This window comes from Rhinichthys klamathensis, unplaced genomic scaffold, assembly GCF_029890125.1.
Source record: "Rhinichthys klamathensis goyatoka isolate OS25496 unplaced genomic scaffold, OSU_Roscu_1.1 h1tg000195l_1, whole genome shotgun sequence".
Lineage (NCBI taxonomy): Eukaryota > Metazoa > Chordata > Actinopteri > Cypriniformes > Leuciscidae > Rhinichthys > Rhinichthys klamathensis.
Genome location: NW_026606721.1, coordinates 165,731 through 191,152, shown reverse-complemented (window position 1 = coordinate 191,152; position 25,422 = coordinate 165,731). Strand labels below are relative to the sequence as shown.

General features: G+C 38.4%; 1 protein-coding gene across 1 annotated transcript in view; it reads right to left on the bottom strand.

The window, feature by feature from the left end:
- Window positions 1-6,603: 6,603 nt before the first annotated feature.
- The window catches only part of adgrv1 (adhesion G protein-coupled receptor V1), a 168,816-nt gene continuing 149,997 nt past the window's right edge, over window positions 6,604-25,422 (bottom strand). Inside the window, exons 86-89 of the mRNA XM_056262607.1 lie at window positions 19,530-19,651; window positions 12,955-13,143; window positions 6,973-7,147; window positions 6,604-6,853 (exon numbers count right to left, since the gene is read on the bottom strand). Coding sequence (XP_056118582.1) covers window positions 6,735-6,853; window positions 6,973-7,147; window positions 12,955-13,143; window positions 19,530-19,651 — 605 coding nt within the window. The 3' untranslated portion in view covers window positions 6,604-6,734. The remainder of the gene's footprint in view (window positions 6,854-6,972; window positions 7,148-12,954; window positions 13,144-19,529; window positions 19,652-25,422) is intronic.

Genomic DNA, 25,422 nt, shown 5'->3' with positions numbered 1-25,422 from the left:
TGCATGAGTTTTTTTTCATCTGTTGAACTGAAAAGAAGATATTTTGATGAATGTTGTTAACCAGACAGTTGAGAGTAGCCATTGACTTCCATAGTTAGAAAAAATACTATGGAAGTCAATGGGTAAACTAAACTGTTTCATTACCGACATTCTTCGAAACATATTATTTTGTGTTCAACAGAAGAAAGAAACTCATACAGGTTTGGAACAACATAAGGGTGAGTAAATTACAGAATTTTTATTTTTGGGTGAACTATCCCTTTAAGAGCACATACTCATTAAAATGTGAAACAAACAAATAAATAAAACGTATCTTTCACTTTCTTTTCTCTAACCCTTACTTTGTTTCAATGTCCTGACTGTTTTTCTTGCCTTCATAACTCTTCTTGCCAGATATCAACTGTTTGAAGAACAGTTTGCCTGTTAAATAAGAATCACATCAGAGAAAAAAATACTTACAAAACATGTCTTGTAAAAATCGGTGGGGTCCTCTCCGAGAAGGAGTGGTAGGCCATGAAGAACGGCTGTTTGTTTCGCATTGATGTTGGATTTCTGCAAAGTTATAAAAATGTATATTGAATAGCGCTCGACACTAGCACAACACAGAGCAAAAAAACAACAGCAAAAGCAACATTTGTTTTGCTATCGAAACATAATTGCGATGAGCTTACGTCATTTTAATCTGCTGCAGCCAATGTCTCCACATTAAGTCTTGAAGTTATTGGTGAAACGTTGAGTGAATCTGTCACAAAATAAAAAGACAAAATAAGCTAATACCTGCTTGTTAGTTACACTATTTTAATTAATGCATCGTGTTGTTAATTTCCATGTGAACGACACGTGAGCATCGAACTTTCTAGACAGAATGAAAGTAACGTTAGGCCGCACAGCCAGGATTTACATATTATTAATGATAATCCCCGAACTTATAAACGATTAACACAGCTTACAAACTGTACATAAAACAGTGTTCAGTAAAAATCGATTTTTGCAACCTAACGTTAGCTAGTAAGCCACTTGTCTCAACTGGTCTCATTCGACATAAAACTAACGTAACTTCAGTGTGACTTTTCCTCTTACTGCACAATGAGCTAAATAAATTCTGTTTTTAAGCAATACAATGACATTAAAGTTGATAAATAGCTGTTCAAGAGGCTAGCATACCTAGTTTTGCTGCCGCATCCCGATCCCGAACACGAGATGAAGTTCTTCGTCGATGTCGTCTTCTTCAAGTTCAACCGTCCAATTGGGCAAATGCGCATGCGCGAGATGAAAAAAACCCCGAGTTGTTTCGTCTCATGCTGAAACTTCATAACCAACGACCAGTAAATATATAAAGCTCTGTAATACAAATAAGTACTGTGAAGCAGTAGCAGCCGATGGCTTATTAATAAATAAATACACACGCACGTGTGTGTGTGCGCGCGTATGTATATATATATATAGCTATAGCTATCATCAAACCGTTTCTAATTGTATGGTATTTACTAAAAATGTTATTAATTTCATTATTATTATTATTATTATATGCAAATTCTGTGCTCCAGATATTTGCAACAGTGTGAACATGCCTTTAGTACAATACACTTACCAATCTTAAGTACAATGTACTAGATTTGTTTAGTTTCACCTAAAAGTTCACAGTACACAGTGTAATCAAGTTAAATCAACTGAGTTTTCAAAGTAAGTTAAATTCACTAGTTTTTCTTAAGTAGAATCAACAATTACTTTTTACAGTGTGACGCCATATGACATTTCGTCGAAATCTTACGCACATGGCATCCTTTAGCGTCAATATAACACGCACTGTTATGGGTAGGTTTAGGTCTGGGGTAAGGTTAGGGCTATGACGCCTTGGGATCTGCGTCTCATATTGACGCTAAAGAGTGCCATGTGCGTAAGATTTCGACGAAATGTCAAAAGCGTCACATGTATGACGCCTTGGGATGAGAACGGGCTGGTTATGCTTATTATATATTTATAGGGCATAGGGAGACTGACTTGCAGTGCTAAAGAGTGTTCTTTTAGTGCAATTTGCTTGTGATTCTGATTGGTGGAAATGTCTCTGAAAAATTATGTAGTTTTGTTTCCAGACATTTGAATAACACTTTCAAAAAAGTCCAGTACAAACATTACTACCGCTCATCAACAGCAGCTGCCCCAGTTGCTAGGGAAAAAGAGCAATCCTCTGTAGGCTAGACTCCCCAATATAACAACGCTCGGTTTGACCTTCGTGGACTTTGAAAGTGTGGCCTTTGAAGTCTGCGTTCTTCGAAGGATGCAGCCTCTGAACTGGGACACAGCTATTGTTTGCTGTTAGCATGTCGCTAAGCTAACGACAGAATAGAGTGCAACAGTTCGGTTCCAGAAATAAAAATCCCAATCACTTTCTTCATGGAGAAGTTGATTTTTTTTAAACTTTTATACCTTTGAAGAAAGGTCTACTGTGAGCTTTGAGATTGTTAATCGATAGTGTATGCTTTTGATAAAGCCGTTAGTCTGCATTATAGGCCTATATATTTTTTGTTTAATTCCTGGTTAAAAACAGAGTTCACCATGGTCCATTTATGTACATAATAAGGAGAATAAACTATCTATAAAATCGCATCTTGTCAACATTTGAACAGCTTTAAAGTTTTTTTTTTTTTTACATTTGTATTGTTATTCGAGCAAGTTAAAACCTATGACTTACATTTATAAGTGTAATCTGGCAAAAATCCAGTCGGCACTGGTACACAATGAATCTTGGGATAGGATATGCCGCGGATGATCCAATCGGTCTATCCTTCGCAGTCCAGGAAACGAAAGATATTTGTAGGCCGCATTTGAAGGAGCTTTCAAATTGGGACAGCATTCTTTGTGCCACTTTTGATGCATTCGAATCCAGCTTTCGAAGGATGTAGGCTCTGAATTGGGACACATCTTCTATTGAAATCCATTGTGAGTAAGTCTCCCATCAAACTTTTTTTGTGGACTAAACAGTTACAAAATACATCTAAAAGTACAGGTTTGCCTTGAGATGTATCAGGTACTAATGATGGTTTCAGATGGAGAGGAAATAATAGCAATAATACTGAAAATGTACATTTAGCTACTCTGACTAAACAGAAGCACCTCATTGCAGTACACGAGATCCAGGGGGCGGAGTTGGATCCAGATCTAAGGAGTGGAGATGGGTAGGATTAGGGGTGGGGTTAGGGATCAGGGGGCGGAGATGGGTAGGTTTAGGTATATGTAAGGTGGGAGGAGTTGGATCTGGATCCAACTCCTCCCCCTGGATTTCATGTTCTGCAGTGAGGACCATCTCTGACTAAATGCAAAGTACAAACAAAATTGTGTAGTCACCCAAGAAGGGAAAAATAAAATGAGCAGATCAAAGAAAGAAAGACTTCTCACAAAGACATCAAGTTCATCGGACAGCATCTAATGGACAGACAATTGCTGTAAGACACACATCCAGGGCATTAGTTGAGCCTCATAAGGCCCATAAGGTCAAGTCTAAATTAACAGAACTGCTAGTGCTCGTCTTATCATTAATGTAACAGTTATGTCTTCATTTAGTTTGTCTTGTTTAGTTCATTTGCTCTCATTGTGTATCTTGATTAGTTCAATTCACACCTGTTTCTGTTCTCCATGATTACGTTCTCCCTCATTAGTTCCCTCACAAATTCTCCCTGTTCTGTTCGGTCCACTGTTACCCTGTGAGTACTCTTCGTCTTCCTGGAATAAATATCACTTATTTGGATTATCTTCGTCTTCGTTTGCTCTGTGGTTATCCGCCTTGTTAGCAGCGTGACAGAATCACCGACCGCAAAAAAAAGAAGTGAAAGTTCGGAGACGTTTTGCCAGCTCTTTTGTTTTAATTTTTTTTTATTATGGATATCCCCACTGTCCTCCTCCTGTGTTTGGAGCAGGGGGAACTAACCTTAGAGGACCACACAAGGATCTTTTTGGAAGTTGCTCATTTGACTCACTACCCGGACGACTGCCTCTGCACTTTCTACCATGTGAGCTTAAACACCACGTGCAGAACACAGTCGTCTGGAGAAGGTCCCCAGGGGAATTTTGCTGCATTTGTGGAGTGGGTGCTGGCAAGCTGTAACTCACCATTCACCGTCTGCCTCGGAGAAGAGGATCTTGCCAGCCCCACTCCGGACCCAGAGCCCGGCCAACAACCACCCCGCTGCATGGATTGCTCGCACGGAATCGCTGCGACTGACGAGCCATCACCTAGAGGAGCGACAGAGCTGAAGATCGCCAAGGAGCCAGAGTCCCTTCGTGCGTCTGACAAGGTGCGTAAGCAGGCTACAGCGTTCGTGAGGGAGTGTACCGTGGAGAGCGAGGGAATGGAAGGAAGCCCTGCCCACTGTACCACCACTGAGAGTGAACCGAGGCTCTGCTAAGTGGAATTGGACTTAATAGACTTCTGTACTGAGATACCCTGTCTTCTGCCATCACATGCTTTATCTGTCTGTCCTGAATTGTCTTTCAGTCCCAAATTCACACCCAGCCTCCCTCTCCCACTTCCTCCCATCATCTATTCCTCATCTCCACCTCGGCTGCTTCCTATCAGCCCCTCAGCTCACCCTCATTTCACCACTAGTGATGTGGGATCGCCGTGGGTCTGCCAGTCTCCAGCTCCATTGTGGTCAGTAGGTCCCCGGTCTCCGCCTCCGGCCTCCGCAACCAGGACTCCACCTCTGCCCATCGGTCCAGTAGCTCCACCTTGGCTCCAACCTCCCTCATCTCCATCGTGGCCCATCAGTCCACCAGCTCTGCCGGGCTCCCTCATCCCTCTGGTTGTTCGTCAACCTGGCCTCGCCTCAGGACTACAGTACATTCCTCCAGCTTTGCCTCGTCCCTTCATCCCTCTGGCTCTGTTGGGCTCCTCACTCCCTCCAGCTCCACCGTGGTCCTCTGTCGCTCCAGCTCCACCACGACCCTCTGGATCCCCACCTGCGCCTTGGTCGTCAGAGCCGTCTGCATCGCCATGTCCCTCCAGATCCTCACATCGCCTTGGCTCATCGGCACTCCGTCTGCACCCTCGTCTCCTCTTCCACCTGCTCAGCCTCTGTCAGTCGGCCCCCTGGAGTCATCAACCCTTTCTCCACCATGGCTCCTCCCTCCATCGGCTCCACCATGGGCTGCCTGGCTGCAGCCTTGGTCCCACTTTGCTCCTCCTGCTCCAAGTCCTGTCTCCTCCTTGGCTCCTCCCACCATCTGCTCCGCCCTGGTCCCTACTTCCTGGTCATCTGTTGACCCATCTACGGCGCGAGGTTGCGCCTTCCGGGAGGAGGAAGTACTGTAGCAGTTATGTCTTCATTTAGTTTGTCTTGTTTAGTTCATTTGCCCTCATTGTGTATCTTGATTAGTTAACCATTCACACCTGTTTCTGTTCTCCCTCATTAGTTCCATTATAAAGTCTCACTGTTCTGTTCAGTCCACTGTCTGTGATTTGTATGTGTTACCCTGTGAGTACTCTTCGTCTTCCTCTGAATAAATATCACTTATTTGGATTATCTTCGTCTTCGTGTGCTTTCTTGTTCTCCGCCTTGTTAGCAGCGTGACAATTAACTTACAGTCCATTTAATTTCACATATTAACATTACTGAGTGGAGCTATTGCAACGGTTACTTTTGGACTTTTTTCTGAGGAGGCCATCACCTTCCCCTCAGTTTGGTATAGCTGAACAGTAATCTTAACTCATTTTAAATTTTTTCTTTCCATTCATGTGGTCCGTTATGTCTGCTTCTGATGATGGAGGAATTGTAAAATAATTTTTCTAAAAAACTGTTAAGCTATTTTAGTTCTTACAGAGCCGTGGGTCCAAGTAGCTGACGACAGCTCTTTATTCTTGGGTGTGCCACCCATGTATCATCCAAGAAGGTTAGACTGCAAACCTCTCCAGTCCACAGTGGTTTCCCTCACTGCCCATTTCAGTACAAATCATACTTCCACACACACACACACACACACACACACACAGTTTAAAATCTTCAACATGTCTGAACTCTCTCCAGAAATATAAGAGCAATCCATTCACTACGTTATCTATTCATTTTTTCCTCCTGTCAATTCAGGTCAGTGAAAAAATTGAAGGAAATGTAACTAAGCAGACAGGATGAACATTTTTCTTCCATATACCACACTGTGACTGAATATCAAATATGTACTGGTCTATTGCCGCTAATGTGCTTCTATTCGCGGTCTAGACAGATTGTTTCCCATACAAACAAAAGTATGTTTCCTTTGGCAAAGTATGTACCTGTGAAACTGGTTTGTTCATGTCGATACTAAAGCGGTATGTACACAACCTTGTTTTCTTCTAGTTCTGAATGTGTACTTTTATTTTACTGCCAATAAGATATTTTCATGGTTATTATGAAGTAGATCTTTTCGATTAAGATCCATTTGAGGGAAACACAGACTGAATGGTGGTTGAATCATTTATTATTGGTGTTACACAAATCAAGCAGCAGAATTATGGGGCGCACAGGCCCAACCTCCAATCAATCTATATGACATTTCCATTCAAACCAATACTAAATCTTCACAAATTAATTTAGTGATAATTATATTCACATATGTATACTTAAAAAAACAATTTCAATTTCCACATATAAAAAAGACAACTTAAAATCTAACAAGATTTAGTGCAAAGGCAGAAACAGTAAAAAAAACAAAAACAACTATTGTTTTTATTTTACAATTTCCAGTACAAAAAAATAGTGAGGTTAGAGATGTGTGTCTGCGATCGGGATCCGCCGCAGCTCTACGATCTGAGAGTTAGCCACACTACCTCCATCATGACTGCCGTGGATTGACTCGTTGTCACTCATGTTAAGGCCAGAACCTGTGTGTAGGTAAACCATTATTCTCATATGTTGGTCTCTTCCAAAGAAACATAACTAGTATTCATCAAAAAAAAAAAAAACGTTCAAGGGAACTACCATTTTGGAGAAAGGGACGTACCAGTTTTTAAGGCAAATATGAGGTCATCAAACTCCTGTGACTCCTCGTCCTGCACCAGATTAGTGTTGATGAACCCTCCTTCTGTGATGTAGGTCTCGTCCTGAGGACTCTGTTTGAAAACACTGCTGGGTTGACTGCTGGGCCTCAGTGAAGCTCTCTCCCAGTCTGCAGAGATCTGCAAAACATAACAAAAATGGTCTTAAGATGTCAGAAAAAGCAAACAACCATTTTTTCAAAGCTTCAGCAAATTAAAATTACTTCTAGTTTTTGATGTGTACCCAGTCTGAGCTTAAATGACACAAATCAGCCCTGAATTTACCGGATTGTCGGGTGCTGGGGTCATTCACAGGTTACAAAGGATTGGATTTCTGTAGAGTTTTGCTAGGATGGGTTTGTGGGGTGAGTCAGAGTTCACAGGCATTCATATGTTATGTAATGAATTCTGGTATAGCTGAGGATGATATTTTTATATGTGAGGGAAATTAATAATGTTACAAAATGTGTTGGGTTTCTACAAAAATATTAAGCAGAACAACCTATCTATCATCAACAATGATAAAAATAAGAAACGTTTCGGCGACACTTCACAATAAGTATACAGAAATAAAGTACTTACAAATCATTTGCAAACTATTAGCTTATGATTTATTTATAGCTTATGAATTTTCTACATTGTTAATATATTAATAGGCTATATACAAATAGTGAGTTCTTCATTCATTGTCGCTGTAATTAACACAATTATTATGGTTTACTAAGCTCATATGTAAAAAAATAGATATTGTTTACAAATATTGTTTAATTAGCTCATACAAATATTTAGATAATGGTTTTTTATGCTTTGTTAACAACTTATTACTCATAAGTAATGCACAGTATTTTAAATCAGAAGTGAGTTGTTAATGGTTATAAGAAGTAAATTGTTCTCACTTTAGATTAGGTCACGAAAAATGTCATTAATTAAGTGCTTTAAACTATTTTTAGATCTGTGACCTAATCTAAAGTGATAACAATTTAAAGTTCATCATCATCATCATCATCATCATCATCACTTTATTTATAAAGCGCTTTCACATCAGCAGCAGCTGAACAAAGTGCTGTACATAAAGGCAGCAAAACATCAACCAAGACAAAAATAACAGTCACAATATCATAAAATAATAAACTGGGGTTGAAAATCTACCCAATAAAACTATCTCAAAATACAAAAATTAAGAGCAAATACTAGCAGATAGGATCAAGTCTCAGTTTGGGTTGAAGGCCAAAGTGTAGAAGTGAGTTCAGTTAATAAGTAAACAAAGCATCACAAACATCTAGTTCTGTTCATATGAGCTACATATGAATTATTATAAACAATAATCATTTTGTTAATTGCAGTGACAATGAATGTGTCACAGTCACCATCTAATTGTCATCGTCACGTCATGTGTTAGTCTCCGTCTGCACTACAGTTCCCATCATCCTCCTTGGCCCACACCTGCACCTCCTTCACCATAACCCGCACCTGCCAGCACTCATCATCATCATCTGCATCACCTGTGTTCTGTCATTCAGTGTTCGTCTGTGTCACCTGGTTTCTGTTAATCTGTGTTTGTATTTAGTTCCTTTCAGTTCAGCCAGTCTTTGTCTGGTAGTCTTACTATGTATCAAGTGTGTGTACCTTCTGCCCGTTTTCTCTGTACCTGTGTGAGTTGTAATATAGTAATATATAGTTTGTATTGGAGCTTTTTGACTCATCGTCTTCATCTGCCTACACCGCACCCTGACAGAATGAAGTACTCACTATTTGTATTTAGCCTATTAATAAATTAACATTGAGTTAATAAATTAACTATGAATACCAATAAAAGTTATATATCATGATTAAAGATCACTTTTACTTTTATATTAAATAATCATGACAGTATTTGTTTTGGGAAATTCAGTTCATTAATGTTTTAAGAGGTTAATTTCACTTGATTATTTTCTCTTTTTCTAAACTTGACTGACACAAAAACCTGATGGATCAAACAATAATTATTCATAATAAGATGATGATAAATTTTCACATTCTCACCTAAAGTTACAGTAAAGCAGCCAATATTCAATGAACAATACAAAAACATAACACTGCAAAACAAACACCATTAAATAATGACTTCACCGCGGCTGGTTTGAGACAAGACGCTTTATATTTCAACATTCCTCCAGGTTTCTTTGTTATGTTGTTATCCTACTAACAGTCATGTAGCCATTTTTTTGTAATATAAATGGTACATCAAACTCTTTACCAGTAGACATATTTCTAATGTTTCCATATAAGAGACACAGCAAACTAAATAGAGACTGTTGATGTTTTGAAGAGGCAGTGATATCCATCACACTAACCTTCTGACTTCATCTTGTGACCATTTTTCAAATCTACTCTTTCACTCATTTTAATCATCAAAGCAAAGAACAATTTGCCTCATTAAACACAACATTGTGAAACAGTACATTTGGCCTGCCCTCCCTTTAATGTGATTCCTAATGGCAATGGCTTCATTTCCTTTGCTTTTCCCAGGAGGATGTAGGGAGAGGCCACTCCAGTCCACCATGTCCCAGGCACCACATTCTGGTACAATAACCTATCAGCAGTCCTGTAATCAGAACAGAATGTACGCTGGGTGAACTGAGCACCACCAGGCACCTACTCAAGTCTGTTTGAAGAGCCTGAGGAGACGGCCTCCCCTCCAGTGCGTGGTTTCCTTTCCTTCCTCTACCGGTCACCTCCTCCCCACCCAACCGTCTCTTGTCCCGAGGCCACATGTGACACTACGAGCCACTTTAAGCCAGAAGTCAGTGCTCTCATGAACAAAACAGGATTACCTCCTAAGTCTGCACTAGAGGTCAAAAACTATAGTATTTCCACAGTACTATTGATTTGGCCCCTCATGCTGAATTGTCAAATCAAAATTCAGTAAGGCTGGGAAACTATAGCATCAATGGATTCAACTAAGCAGACAACGGTTTGGGAATACATTGGCTTTAGCATATATTTACAATTTCAAGGCTTTTTGCATTGATTTTTCTTTTTAATAAAAGCTTTATACAATTTTTGGAGGATTAAATTAACCCAGACCTCTTCATTTGCACCCATACACTGAAAAGGCAAGCACTGACAGCACAAACAAAAATTACCAAAAAGTAGGGTGAACGATGTAAAAGTTGAATGGAGCATCGATAACAAGCTTTTACTTTAAGTTTTATTATGATGCTACAACCCTCATAAATGTAAATGTACCAAACTAATAATTACCATAATGACTAATAATTATAGACATTTCAACACAGTGGCCCTATTTTTAATTTAGAATTTATTAAAAAAAAAATTTAGATAAAGTGGGCCAGTGGTTTTAATTCATTAAAATAGTTTTGCTGTAATTAAAATATATAAAAAAATCTCGTTAAGATAATTAGGATAATAATGAATTCCTTAACTTGTGTTATGTTGCGGGTCAATTTGACCCGTTTCGATTTTCAAGTTGTTGGAAATACTGGTTAACCTTTGTTTTTTTTCTTGATATTTTGTGACTTTTTCTCATTTATCATGATGAACATGCATGCAAAGTTTCAACATGCTGATGTGCTTTGACATATACAAACAAAATTACTGTTACGTTCGTGATGTTCGCGGGTCAATTTGACCCTCATAGACAGCCATTCAAAAGCAACTGTACAGACACAAAATTAAAACATTTATTTTCTGTATGTCAGGGCACTTCAACTCCAGTTCTAATGTGCAAGTGCATCTAAAAGTGCTCTAACCCTAACCAAACACACTTGAAAAAGCTAAAATTACAGTGTTCAGAATTATTTGCAAATTACAGATGAAAATCTTTGTCAGACACAGATAATAAAATAAGCTCTCATTTCAATATTCAAAATATCTAAAATACCTAGCTTTTAAACAAAACTTTTATGTAGGATTTTCAAAGGCAGCTTCACAGAGCCAAAAAATAAATAAAAAACATTTATTTGATGTATGTTTTTGTTATGTTTGGTTTCTCACTTCCCTGTGAGTGAATAATGAAACTAGGAAAATAGGTCTTAGGAAACTAGGGAAAGTTAACTTAGAAAAATGAAAAAAAAATCATTATACAGCAATTTTTTTTGTTCAGTTACGATGTTCAAAGCATAAAATGTAAAAAAAAAAAAAAAAAAAAAAAAAAAAAAATATATGCAAAAAAATCAGTATACTGTTTATTTTCCAATTTTGTCAAAACAAAACTGTTTTAAAAAATGTTTTAAAAACATTTTCATAAATCACATTTTCAGATATAATGTTTTTGTAATGTTTGACAAATGTTGATATTAAAAGTTTACAGTTTGTATCTAAATCTTTGTTGTTTTTCATAGTGTGATTTTTGAGGAATTGTATTGAATCCAATTAGTCAATTTGACCCGGTCCATAAGGGGTGTACACAGAAATCGAACAGAACACAAGGGTTAAGAAAATTCCTCATTCCAAGACCTGAAAAAAAACCAAGAAAACAAGCCCAAGTGCCATTCCGACAAAACCCGGTAAACATGTCTGTTGTCGTTGGCTTGCCTATGTCAATCTTGAATTAGTATGAATTAGCCTTAAATTGGTCAAGCTGGATTTTAGGACCATGGTATGTGTTACTGGTTCAAAGGTTGTCAATCTGCTCATTTTCATCCCCATCAACTGGTAGTCAAGATGATCCATCATCTAAATAAGTTTGGACTGCGAAATAACCATTAATTACCTATAATAACCATACACTGTTCAAACTAGAAACCACAGGAAGGCTAACACATTGGATACTGCATGTATTGTGCAAATAATGGCGCAGCTTCTATTAGGCTATATTAGAAAATATTCATGCTATTGTATGAAATGTTTCATGAACCTCATGAACGTATGCTCATAATCCATTAGAAAAGTTTTAAAGAGTATCTCGCTCTATCTGAAAGCTACTGTCCAAGTTCATCTACTGAAACACTTTGAGGTAAAACAGAACAGTAGTTAAAACTAAAACCCAAGCAAATAATTAAATGTTATCATAAAATAAATAAATAAACAAAAGAGGTCAAGATTCTGCAGCCAATGAGATTGTTTGCTCAACATTTAAATAGTCTGGTTCAGTGTTTGCTGTAAGCTGCTCCAGCAGCAGGGCTCAACGTTCAAGTTTCTCTAAAACTCTCCACCTCCCCCAGTTCCACCTGTCTAGATTTATGTATGTGTATTCATGCAGCAGCAGCATATCTTACATGCTGTCTGTGTATTTAGTGGCAGTTGCATGTCTAAACTTGCTCTGCAGGAGCAGCAGCAGAAGCAAGTACCAGATCTAGTTCGTCAAGACTAATACTTCATGCATTTTGATCTTGATGGACTAGATTTGCTACACATATATCCAATAATATACTAAAACTATTCAGAGACTTGTCATGATTGGAATAATATATGCAGTATAAATATATTATAAATTTAATATATACTTTCAATCTCACTAATAAAAGAACAGAGTCTTCAGAACAGCTCAGACTGCAGGAAACTGCGATATTTCCTTTATAAATATCTCCTCTAAAAGCCTTTCTTGATCTCTACCGATCTTTCCCATGCAGCCTATGCTCTCTCCACAGGCATGTCTCTCTCCTCCTAACCTCCTGTACACCCTTTTTCCCGGATCTGTGAAAAGTTTACATTGAGGGCTCAGAGGAATGTGAGCTTCTACACCAGGCCTCTTTATTGCATAACACTTTCACAGTCTGTGTGTGGTGAGCAGACTTGATGAACAAACACAGGTCTGAGAATCCTCTGCCTCAGCCTGAGGATGATAAATAGGTGGTTATGCAAACACACATATATCTAAATGCTACCAATGTAATGTTACAAGTACATGTGTGCTAGGAAAAGCTGTCAGATGCCACTGCCAAATAAAGCACGTGCAATAACTGATCATTAGAAACATTTATCAAAACCCTCAGTAACAGACGCACCTCTTCCATGGCACTGATGAGGTTCTGTGTGGACTTGCTGATTTCTCCTCCACCGACGGTAGCGGCACCGGTGCTCTGATACATGGAGTCTGGGCTGCCGTGACCATTCATCTCCACGGTGTAGGTTGCCTTAGCCGGCCAGAAGACCTGACTATGCATGATGAAGTACACGGAAAACACATACAGACCCTGGAAAAAGATGAATCACAAGTTAGAAGAGCTCAGCACACTGTATCATCAGATGAATTTAGTTATTTCCTCTATTCTGTTGAGAAAAGTAATGTAGGATCTCCATATTATCCTAGTCAACATGAAATGTTTGGAACTCTGCATTAACTATGTACTATGTATCAGTATTTAGGACCACAATTATTCTATAATATTCAAAACAGATTCAGAGAAGGCTAATGTAAAACTATTTCAGGAGCAACAGTGTAAAGACTATCACATCTCAAGTGTCCATCTGTTTGACATTCCAAATGTGTTTGTGCAACTAATCAAAAAGAACAAACATCATCAATCATTTGGTCTCCAAATCCAGATGAAATTTTGTAACAGATTGACATCATTTCCCTCCCTCTGACATCATTGTCAATGAGGGTCTGGCCAACCGTGAATGATAATGGTCAGTAGCACCCAACCGAATATTGCTGTACACACACTCTTGCCAAATATCTCATGAACACCAGAAATGTTGTAACAAATGTGACATAAGGGTGACAGACTGCAGGTGAAACTAAAATGAGTGGAGAAAAGTGCTGAGCTTTTGGTAATACAGAAGCTTCAAAATGTAACAAAATATGCTTTATTTTATACAGCTGTAATTATTACTCTAATATCAGAAGAGTTTTATATTATCAGGACAGGTAGATCCGGGTCGCTAAAGACCCGAAAATTTGTAATAATGATGAGCAAAACATTCATGCATTACAATATTTTATAGTAATACATATACTATATATAGATTTTGTGTATGTACAGTAAAATGTGTATATATTGGACTTGCTTCCTTTGAACTTGAACAAAACTTTCTTTAAAACTCAATTGCATCCAAATGAAAGCTAAACATAATGTAGACCTTACTGAAACCACTGAATCTCAACATGAAAGGCAGGACAAGTAAATAGTGGATACAAGCACACACACACACAAAAATAGAGCATTGATTTCTGGGCTCATTTAAAGACTATACGTGGGCAGCCTGTGCTCCATTGAACAGTTTTATCACTGCTACCTGAAAGACACACAAATGTCCAGAGGCTAGAGCAGCATGCTCAATTTCATTCTGCTAGTTACATAACTTTTCTCAGTTCAAGACAGAAAAGTGTGGTTTTACTACCTCAGATATAAGGGAAATGAGTTGACATGCATCTGGAAGAAACAGACTGAGACCACTTAAAGGAATGACCTTTAAAGGAATCGTCTTCTAAAAATTTGAAAAAACGTCTGTCCCCGAAACTTGTGTGAGAAACACACTGAAATTGAAGCCGTTATTCACAGATAATCTATGCTATTTTAACCCTTTCATGCATGATTTTACGATAACCACAGTCAGGATTACTTTCCTGTGTTTATATGAAGGCTCTTAGGGCATGAAACACTTTTTTTTAAGTATTGCATTACAAGAAACATGCATTATGTAATCAGATTATTTTTTTGATGTAACTGCAAATTACAATAATAAAACAAATACAATTATTTACAGACAAAAATTACTGCAAGTGAAGTATTTTCAAGAACAGCCAGAACAGCAGCACAAGTAATAGTATGAATTGTAGCTGAAATATAGGATTGCAGCCCGTTCTCATAACTTTGGCGTCATACATGTGACGCTTTGTACATTTCGTTGAAATCTTACGCACATGGCATCCTTTAGCATCAATATGAGACGCAGATCCCAAGGCGTCATACAGGTGACGCTCGTCTAAATCCAACGCACATGGCATCCTTTAGCGTGAATATGAGACGCAGATCCCAAGGCGTCATAACCGTACCCTACCCCAGACCTAAACCTACCCATAACAGTGCGTGTTATATTGACGCTAAAGGATACCATGTGCGTAAGATTTCGATGAAATGTAATATGGCGTCACCTATATGACGCCAAAGGATGAGAATGCGTTGGTGATTCAAGATGTCCAATTTAGTGGGCAAATGATTAATCAGAATTTCCTTCCAATCTATTATATGCCTCCATAGATGTTACTGTCACGTTTATGTTTTGTTTTGATTGTCATTGAGTTTTTTTTTTTCCTGTCTGCCTGCCCGTTTGTGTTCCTAGTTTATCTCCTTGGTTCTTATTTTACACCTGTTCCCATTCTGTTAATTATCCTCATAATCTGTGTATTTAAGCTCTGTGTTCATTCAGTTCATTGTTCGGTGTTGTCTTAAATGGTTTTGCTATTTCTTCTACGTTTGCCCTGAGTATTTGTTATTACAGATTGTTCTTTGAGTAATCTCCTTCGTCGTGTGTGATTATTACACCACCAAACGTCTGACAGTTACTTGATGTTACAATTTTTTTTATTTTTTTTTACTTGCAAAAGTCTCCTAGGATAGAAGGAATTGGTGGATATTCCGGAGCAACTTGGCATTTCTGACTGGTCTGCCATCTTGGTTTGGAGAAAACAAAAATTCCATATACAAAGGCTTGCCACTTGGTGGCAGTGTATAAAATCATGCACTAGTGTCCACTGATGTAAACGGCTTTTAATTAGCTGTCAACTGTAGTGACCTCTATGCGTGAAAGGGTTAATGTTTTTGAAAGAAGTCTCTTAAGCTCAACAATTCTGCATTTATTTGATCAAAAATAGAGTTAAATTTTTATTTTTGATTTTTGATCAATTTATATATTTTTTTAAAAACAAATTCTTACCAACCACAATTTAGGAAGGAAGTGTAGCAAGATAAATACTCTTGCTGACTTCTGAAGAATGCCTTGATATCTTTTTTACTTTCTCTATTATACATGCTCACATCTGAAAATCAGCTGTGGTTCATATAAAGCTTTTTACAGGCTTCCCAATCAGGCAGGACTAGCAGCACCATTCAAATGACATTACTGCAGTTTAATTACATTTACAGCAACAGCCACTGAGAATATAAGAGGACGATGGAAAATTAGCATCAGGAAAAACTAGCACACATGAAAACAGATGCTCAGGGCTTGATTATTGAAAACAGACTGGAACGTTTGCAGGAAATAAGGGGAATGTGAGGTGAATGGTTAAAGCTGTAAAATATCACATATACATATAAATGATTCCTGAATAATTCCTATGAGAATTAAAAACAAATTGAATCAACACAGTCACAGATGTCTCTACGGACCGGCCTCTCACATGTTTGTGAATATTTTCCAGAGGAGGATGTCATGTTTTGTTGAAGGCACTGTTGATATTTATGTGGTCATTTAAAGTTTGACTCAAAGGGAGTCAAAACAAAATTTCGGTGCTATTTATGCCCCTTAGGTGAAAGGCATCATGTTTAACCATGTTTTGGCTGTCAGAAACAATAACAGCTTCTCTGACCTGCTATTAGTCAGTCTGTAATTCAGGACAAACAACACAGAAGCAGAACAAATATTCTCAACTGTGTGTTTATGTTGTTTACACTAACTGTAATAGAGGAAATATTGGGAACAGCAACCACTGATATGGATGGTTTTATATTTTCTACTGTTGGTAAGGAATTTTGGTTAAAAAGTTACTTTTTACTCGAACTTGGTACAGGGCAACAGCCACAAGAGGCCATCTGAACAACACGCCCATGTCAAACTCAGTGTCAACAAACTTTAAGACATATTTAGCTTGTTACGCTGCATTTTACTATATAAATCAGTCTGTTGCACATCTATATGATAAATATGCACTTCTATGATTGTTTCTTTTTTTACATAGAGATGAAATACCGAGTACAAAAAAAGATACATGTATTGCATAAACCTGCATCTGTTAAAAAAAAAAGAAAAAAAGAGAGCTCTGTGTAAAGTTGCATCAAATTATTACCAGTGGAGGTCCATCAGCTTAAAGGTGCAGTCACAGAAAACTTTGTTGGAAAAATCTAGTCATTTCAATAGGAATCAGAGGTTTGCAGATTTTGCTTACTTTCACACATATTCAACGCACTGACCAACAGGAAGCGGCTTGATATGGAAGTGACTGACACTCTGTCAGTTCAAAGCTAGACTAAAAACACATCTCTTTGACCTAGCATACACATAATACATTATAGACTTCTATAAATTCAATGTTAGGCTGCATAGATTAGGTCAGCCGGAACTGGGAACACTTCCCTTAAATCTTGATGTACTCGCTACATCATAAAAAGAATGGCATCTACGCTAATATTAGTGTCTTTGTTTATCCCGAGGTTTTCCCGCAGCCTGCCGGATCCAGGCAGTGTCCAGATCTGACGAAGGAGCTTTGCCTGGACCCGATGACAATGCAGTGCTGAAGTATCCACTATCCTCTCCCTATGGAGGATCCCTTTCCCACTCTACAGATAAAGCGTTGTGAACTCCGGCTCGCGTACCCCGAAGTGATAAAATAAAACAAAATTCTGAATCAAAATTTATAGGCAAGAAAAGTAGTTTGTTTAGGCTGGGTTGTATGAATTACAAACCTGCGCACATATTTTAAAAAGCACATAACTATAGAATTCTGAATGAGCATGTGAACGCCGTCAGCGTTAATCACAGGTTCGCGTTTAAAGTCTGATCATTTCGACGGAGGTGAATCAATCAAAGTTAACTTTAGCTGGAAGTAACATTATTCAAGAACCGCTATAACGCCAAAACAATCTGTTACCTTAAATTATATGTTTATCTCTATAAAGCTGCTTTGAAACAATCCATTGTTAAAAGCGCTATATAAATGAAGATGACTTGACTTGACTTGACTTTTGTGGGAGCTGTGCTTCTTGCGGCTCTACACTATTGCACAATTGACCCATTTTTGGTCCTTAAAGGTACAGTTCACCCAAAAATTAAAATTCTGTCATCATTTACTCATGCTCAAGTTGTTCCAAACCAGTATGAATTTCATTGTTTTTCTGAAAACAAAAGAAGCTATTTTGAAGAATATGGGTAACCAAACAGTTTATGGACCCCAGTTTATGGAACAACTTGAGCATGAGTACGTCGTGTTCTCTTTAATAGATATGTAACATTTTAACGTATATAATCTTGAGCAAAAAGTTTAAACTTTCTTCTTCCTTGTAACACAATCCTGATGATAAAGGGTTATTAAGAGAAACCATCCTATGAAGTTGGTCAAGTGTTAACTTCTTCCAGCACTGGTCTATTGACTGCAGTGGTTCCAAGTCAACAGATAAACAAACTCTCTTCATAATGACTCTGAACACAGTCCACCCCCTCTCATTGTCAGTATCTTTAAGACGATGTTATGCAAGAGATGCACAGCCTTTAGAAATCAATAGGCTGTAAAACTGCAGTGGCTATCTGTTCTATCTATCTAGAACGGGTAGAAACTATACGACACGATAGCAGACTGGGCAGTTGTGTAGTGATAGTGAGGTGATTGTGAGAGTAATACATCTGTATTCAGAGATAAGATGGCTGTTTGCAGGTCTTACACTAAATGCGGAGCCCTTTGGGCCCTCACATGTGAAGATTACCAGTATCGATCTATTTTCAGGATTAGTACTGGTGCACTCAAGCTGTGAACCATTAAATCAAACTGAATGTGATTCTGGTGATCAGAACGTTATTACTTTTACAGTTCAATGACAAAATACTTCAGAGACAAGATTAGATTACACACATTTAACAGCAACCACTACTTGCTCTGTTTTGATAAATTCTCCATCTATAACCACATCCCCATTAAAAATAAACAAATAAATAAATAACCACTCAAAGGTTTGGTATCAGGGTGTCTGTAATTTAAAAAAAAAAATGTTTTTGCAGCCTCATGCTCACCAAAGCTGCATTTATTTGATAAAAAAATAAAGTAATAGTAACAGTAATATTGTGAAATATTAGAACTATTTAAAATAAAGCTTATTTATATTTTAATGTATTTTAAAATGTAATTTATTCCTGCATGGCAAAACGCAATTTTTCCATTACTCCAATCTTCAGTGTCACATGATCATTCACAAGAAGCATTTGTTATTATTATCAATGTTGAAAACAGTTGTGCTGCTTAATATTTTTGGAAACCTACTTTTTTTCAGGATTATTTGAATAGAAAGTTTAAAAAACTGCATTTATATGAAATATAAATCTTTTTTTGACATTATAAATGCCTTTACTGTCACTTTTGATCAATTTAATGCATCCTTGCTGAATAAATGTATAAATAAAAAACTTTGGAACCATAAATACAATAAACAAAGATACATGCAATCACAATGGATGGAAAGTGTTCATTAATATCTCTTTTTGTTAAATATCATACATTTATATTTTTTATGCAGTGTCATGGGATATTGACAAAAACATACTAGTTTGTATAAACTATACCCTAAACATATGCATGAATGAGCTTTAAAAAGGAAACTGGCTTTTAAATAAAAGTGAGTTACATCATATCATGTGTGTATGTTCTTACCAAAAATATATTGAAGATAACAAGGAGGATCAGCATCCACAGGTATCTGTAGGCCATGTGCAATCCAGCCCAAAGACAGACCAGAGACACCAGAGCGAACAGATACAGCATCATGGGCACCTCTGAAGAACAAACAGCAAGAAATTGAGTTAATCTTCAATTGAGTTTGCATGATCAAATAGGTTCATTTGAAAAAAAAAAAGACATTTCAAGATGGCAACATTTAAAGTTAATATATTTCTAGAAAAATCACAAGAGCTTTGCTCATCAGTTTTCAGATGCATGGATGCTGACTGTGCTATTTTGTCTCTGCTTGCATGCACTGATGCCAGCAGCCAGGGTGCTGTTTTCAGTTACAGAGTGAGTCGGCCAGGCATGCTTCAGTTTTTCCATAGTTCAGACAAGCTTTTCACATGCAGCTAGAGCCCTTTGAACAGCTTTCGCTCTGGCATAAGAGCCACGTGGGCACGTTTATTGACCTGGGGCAGGAGTCCAAGATGGCTGCCAGCGAAAACAAACAAACCAAAACAACAAAAGAGGGGGAATAAATATCATTAAGTATGTCACAGTGACTGTTCTGGGGTGAATGAGGACAGCCATGGTTGCAAAGTACTTGGCCCGAGAGCGTTCTTCGTGTGGGCAAACAATGCATCCCAGTGCCAAGAGTCACTCAAGCGTACTGGCACAAGGACTTTAACCAGGATGAGTGTTTTACTTTAACAAGGGTTATGAGTTTAATTGCTGAAACATTCACTCAGCTTGAGAAGGTGTAAGACAAATATTTTGCACTCTGTAGGTCAAAACCTGAAATTCTGGCAACAACATAAAGTAATCATTTACTCAAAATCGTGGTATCATAAACATAAGTGCTAGGTTTATGCATTTTGATAATTCTGTGTAGTGTGTATTTGAATACTTAAAGTGCTCACAAACCCATTTATGCAAATAAGCAAAGATGCAATACAGCAACTACCAGTAGAAATGAGCATGTGACCAAATCACGAAATATTTAAAATGTTATAAAAAATAAAATTACAATAAAATAATGAAACAGTACATTTTATTTATAAAAATGAAATTTTAAATCAAATTGAAACATTTCGTAATTGAAAAATTCTAAATGTCTTATGCAGGGAACACACTGCAAGATGTTTTGCCAAGATTTACTCGCAGACAGCTTTGTGAAATCGCAGACAAATGCCCGAAATCAGAGGCAAATCGGTGCTCGTTCACACAAGAGACGATCGCGTAATGTGTAGGATCAAAGACGCGATCCGAGAGAGGCATCACCGATGCCTGAAAAATATTTAGCATGCCAAATACTGTATCTGGACCTGTCTCCGACTCAGACTCATGCAGTGTGAAATGTGTTTAGACTAAAAATTACATCGATGATGACCTACAGCCAATGAGAGAGCAAGACACAGGGCAAGGGAAAGTTCAGGGGGATGAGTCATAGACAGTCATAGGCTTCTTCAAGCAACCATTCTCCTCTTAATATATTTTAATTTTTCACTGCAAATCGGCACACAGACAACTTGGCTCACAAGCTTCTTGTGCGCATCGTTTTAACAAGAAGAAATCCAGCCTGGTGAGAGAACTCCTGTCTCACACGTAATCTTTATTTCCTGTATCAATTCTTGTGTGTGCTTGGTTGTGAAACGTATAGGCTGCGTCCAAAAGCTTAAAAATGCTGCCTTCGGAGGATGCAATCCAAGGTAGGTGCTGTTTTGCTGTTTAGATTACTTGAATCCTATATTGCCAAAATGTAAAATAGTTCTGAATTGCTATGAGATTGTGTTGGAGGAACATACCACCATTTCCAGTATTAAACTTGGAAAAAGAGTATTTGGACCAGTTTAAGGCATATCCAATTGTAAATTGTAATTGGTTGTTGATGTTGAAAAGCCTGTGATTGGCTACAGAATGGAAATATTGTGCAGGCGACGAGAGCTGATGCAAAAATTTTGAGTTTTCAGGTAAAATTGTGACGCCGGTTATGTGACGCCTTTATTTTGCTCCAATTGTTCCTGTGCCGTGTTTCAGTAAAACCTCTAAACGAACCATGATTAGGCAATCACAGTAGGGTAGCGTCAAGGCACGTCCGTATCCAATGTTAGCTAGATATATCCTTGGCTGCCTTTGATATCCCACAAACCTGTGCTTTCCATTCTGTGACAGTTGTGCAAAAAAAAAAAAGAGATGGCATCTGAAAGTTGCGGTTGGAGGCCAGTTTGTGTATTTAAATGTAAGTTTTGGACCAACTTTTGATGTCATTTCTAGTGAGAAATTACTATTATAGTAATTAAATATTAGCTTACTCTGCCTCAGAAGTCTGTCCAAACTCAGTTTTGTGAGGTACCTTCATGCGCAAACACTGCCTGCAAAGTCATTGCCTGATAAGTGCCTTATATGTTACATAATACCACTTCCTTTGGCTACACTAACACCTTATTTGTGATGACGATGTTGGTCAATTACACAGCCAGGCAAAGCTGTGACTGATAAATAGAGAGAAGGATAGACAGTCTGTGTCATTGTTTCTTTCAGCAGGCCTTATTTGCATCCACTCACCTCCTCGACCTCCTGAGAACCCTGTTTTTTAATTTGTTCATTTAATGAGGGAACAAACAAGTTCGGCTCCAGAATGGAGAACAGGCTGACTCATCCATCATGCTCTCCTTTCATTACATAAACATGGACGTGAGCTCGGCCTAGCACTCTGGGTGCTACAAACAATAGCAGGAGACCTGTATTCTTTTTTTTTAATAATACGCTTTCAGTGTCTATTTGATTTAGAACTAGAGCATTAATTCACTTATGAGACGACCTGGAAATTGAGTGAACAAGCGGAATATTAACATATTAGCTCGGTTTGTTCTAGCAGATGATTGAAGGTCATTAGATGCAACGGCAGATGTGCAGAACCCACATCTAGGGGAAAGGAATATTCATTGGTTTAACCTCAACAACACAACGCTTCCCTGGGCACGCTTACAACATCCCAGATGATGGAAAACAATCCCGCATGCACCTGCAGACTTGTTCCCGTATGCTGCCATCTAATCAAATTAAGCGAAGCAAAACTCCCTGCAAATTCAAGAGAGATTTCAAATAATCCTCAAATTCTCCAAGCATCATTGCTGATATGCATGCACGCACAACAAAAAACAGCAAATAAAATTATAATTGGCTTTCATTAGCGTGAATGAGGATGAAGAGAATCTGTCCAATCCAATATTCCACTTCCTTTAGGGACAAGACTTGCTGTTTGAGAACACGACGTCCTGTGCCTTCAGTGTCTGCACCGTCCCAGTGTTTCACCAGCAGAACTAATGCACAAGCATTAACATGTGTTGTGCTGGTGCTTTGATGTTAATATGGCTCTGATGACACCATGAGTGAAAAGACAAACAGAGTCATAGGCCATGCATGACTGACACGTCTCTGGGATGAGTCAGTGGAAGACCTGCCAGTCGAAGCAGGCAAACATTGTGAAAGACTTGGCAATGAAAAGTAGGCCACACATTCTTTAGTTGATAGACAACACATGGCACAAGGCCGAAGTTTAACACCAGGTTAGCACAACAAAAATGCCATGGTCATTCCTTCCACCTGTCTTTACCTGCTGTTTGCATTTGTCTTGACAGTCTTACATTTACTTTCATGATGTTCTGGTGGCTATTTACTTTTACTGATGCCTTTGTCATATAAACTTTGGTAACACTTTACAGTGCTCATGTTACAGTGTAACTGGATATAAGTTGTATCCACCTAAGCCTTTATATGTATAATATGTATAAGGGGGTTTTCACACTGGGCACGTTTGCTGCGTTTGTGTTCATCTTATGTCATGACAAACGTGCACGGCGTATGATAAAAAACATTTGACGCGGGACAATATATTGTTTTTTTTATTAATTTGGTGCTATTATGTGCAGTAGAGTGAACGACACTTGGGTCGTCATCAGCTAAAATGCATTTGCAGGTTACGTTACTTCCTGAACAAGCACACACCAGAGTCAGAATTGCTTTCACAATCGCACCACAGTTCCAGTGCAACCAAACTCAGATGTAGTACACCTCCTACATGTAGTCTCGGGTTCGGTACCCCGGTGCGCTCCTGGGTCCGCATGACAGCCTTCACATTCATGCAAACCGTGCCCCGTTTCAAACTAAACTGCTAGTGAAAGCACCCAAAGAGAAGGTTTAGATCCAGTAACTTTTATCATTTCCTTAAGGCCCATGCACACCAGGACGATTATCACGCGCGCTTATCGCCAACGTTTAACGGCTTGTGACTAAACAAAGGGCGCCAATGTGAGTATGCACACCGACGGGCAAAACGGCAGGCGTAAAAGCGTAATAAATTTTTTTTTTAAACGCCTCGGGTTCGTTTTTTGGGTTTGACGCGCCTGGAGCTTCTGAAGTTACAGTACTTGGTGGCACTCAAGCACAAAGCGGTCTTGCCAAGCACACATTGATAGAAGAAGACGACGAAGAGGAAGTAATTAGACGAAGAAGACGCAACGAGGCAAGATGAATGTAGAGCTGCTGGTCTGTTTGGTGTCTGAACACAAAGAACTTAATGACAAACGCCACAGCGACTGCAAAAATCTCAATAAGAGGGAGTTCTTATGGAGAGGAATTGCAGATTCAAATAGGATTCAATGGTGAGCTGCGATAGCGCCATCCACTGTCAGGGAGTGAATTTGCACCTTCACTGAAAATCGCTTGGGTGTGAACACAAAGACGCGTCCAAAAACGTTTCGAAAAATGCTGGCGATAAGCGCGCGCGACAATCGTACCGTGTGCGCAAGGCTTTATCATGTTAACTTTTTTAATTCACATTTTGTCTTCACTAGTTCGTTTAAATAATGACAAATTAAAAAGTATACTATTTCTAACAGTTACATATATTTAAAAGAACCAATATTACATATAATCTTTCAATCAATAGGGTTATTAAAGCATTATTATACAGTATGCATGCATAATTATACAAATAGCAAAATGCTGTGTAAAATGATTTGAGAGGTGCAGTAGGCCTTCATGCCAACCTATTTCTTGTAAATTTCCCAAATACACCCTGTATTATTGTTATAATTAATTATATTTGCATGTAGTGTGAACATACTTCTAACTTTAATTTTGATAAACGTTTCCTTTATTTTTTACTCATTTGCAAGTCATTCCACAAACCAATAACATCCAACTTCTTTATATATCTGTTCTTCCAGCTTCTCTCCGTTTATTGTTTTGCATATCAGTCTCATCTTTGTACATGTTGTTCTCTCTCCATGTCCTTCCCTCCCTCCTCTCCCTGACTGCCTTAGCGTTCCATCTCTGTAAGCACATTCCAGGCTGTGGTCTGTGTGCCTCTGTAGCAGCAGGTTCCCAAACTCCGAGGAACCATCTCTCTGCTGGAATGGAACTGGCTAATTCCTCTCTCAATGAAAACCATGCTTTCATGAAGCCATGGCTTAAACACAAGGACTGTACGATACCTCTAATGTTTCCACTCATATTTCACAACTGAAGTGACTCCCATGCAGCCAATGTAAAGATGAAACATTTTGAAGTCAAAAACATTTGACTAAATCAACCTCACTACTTCAAGTTACACCAACAAAAGTAATTTCTAAGGGTTTATAAACATAATATATGTTCCCTTTCGTTCGGGAACTCCTACGTCTCGTCGGACGAGTTTCCAACGAATTGGGATCACGCTAGGGAGACCAATTGCCTTCGAGTGAATTAATGGACTTTCCGGTCGTTTCCTGTCCTCATTTGATCACTGTTTCACGTGCCTGGGCTTAAGCACGATGAGACTGCATTCCTGGGTGGTTTATGTTCTTTTTCTCTATGTTTAGGTTTATGAGAGCATGACCAC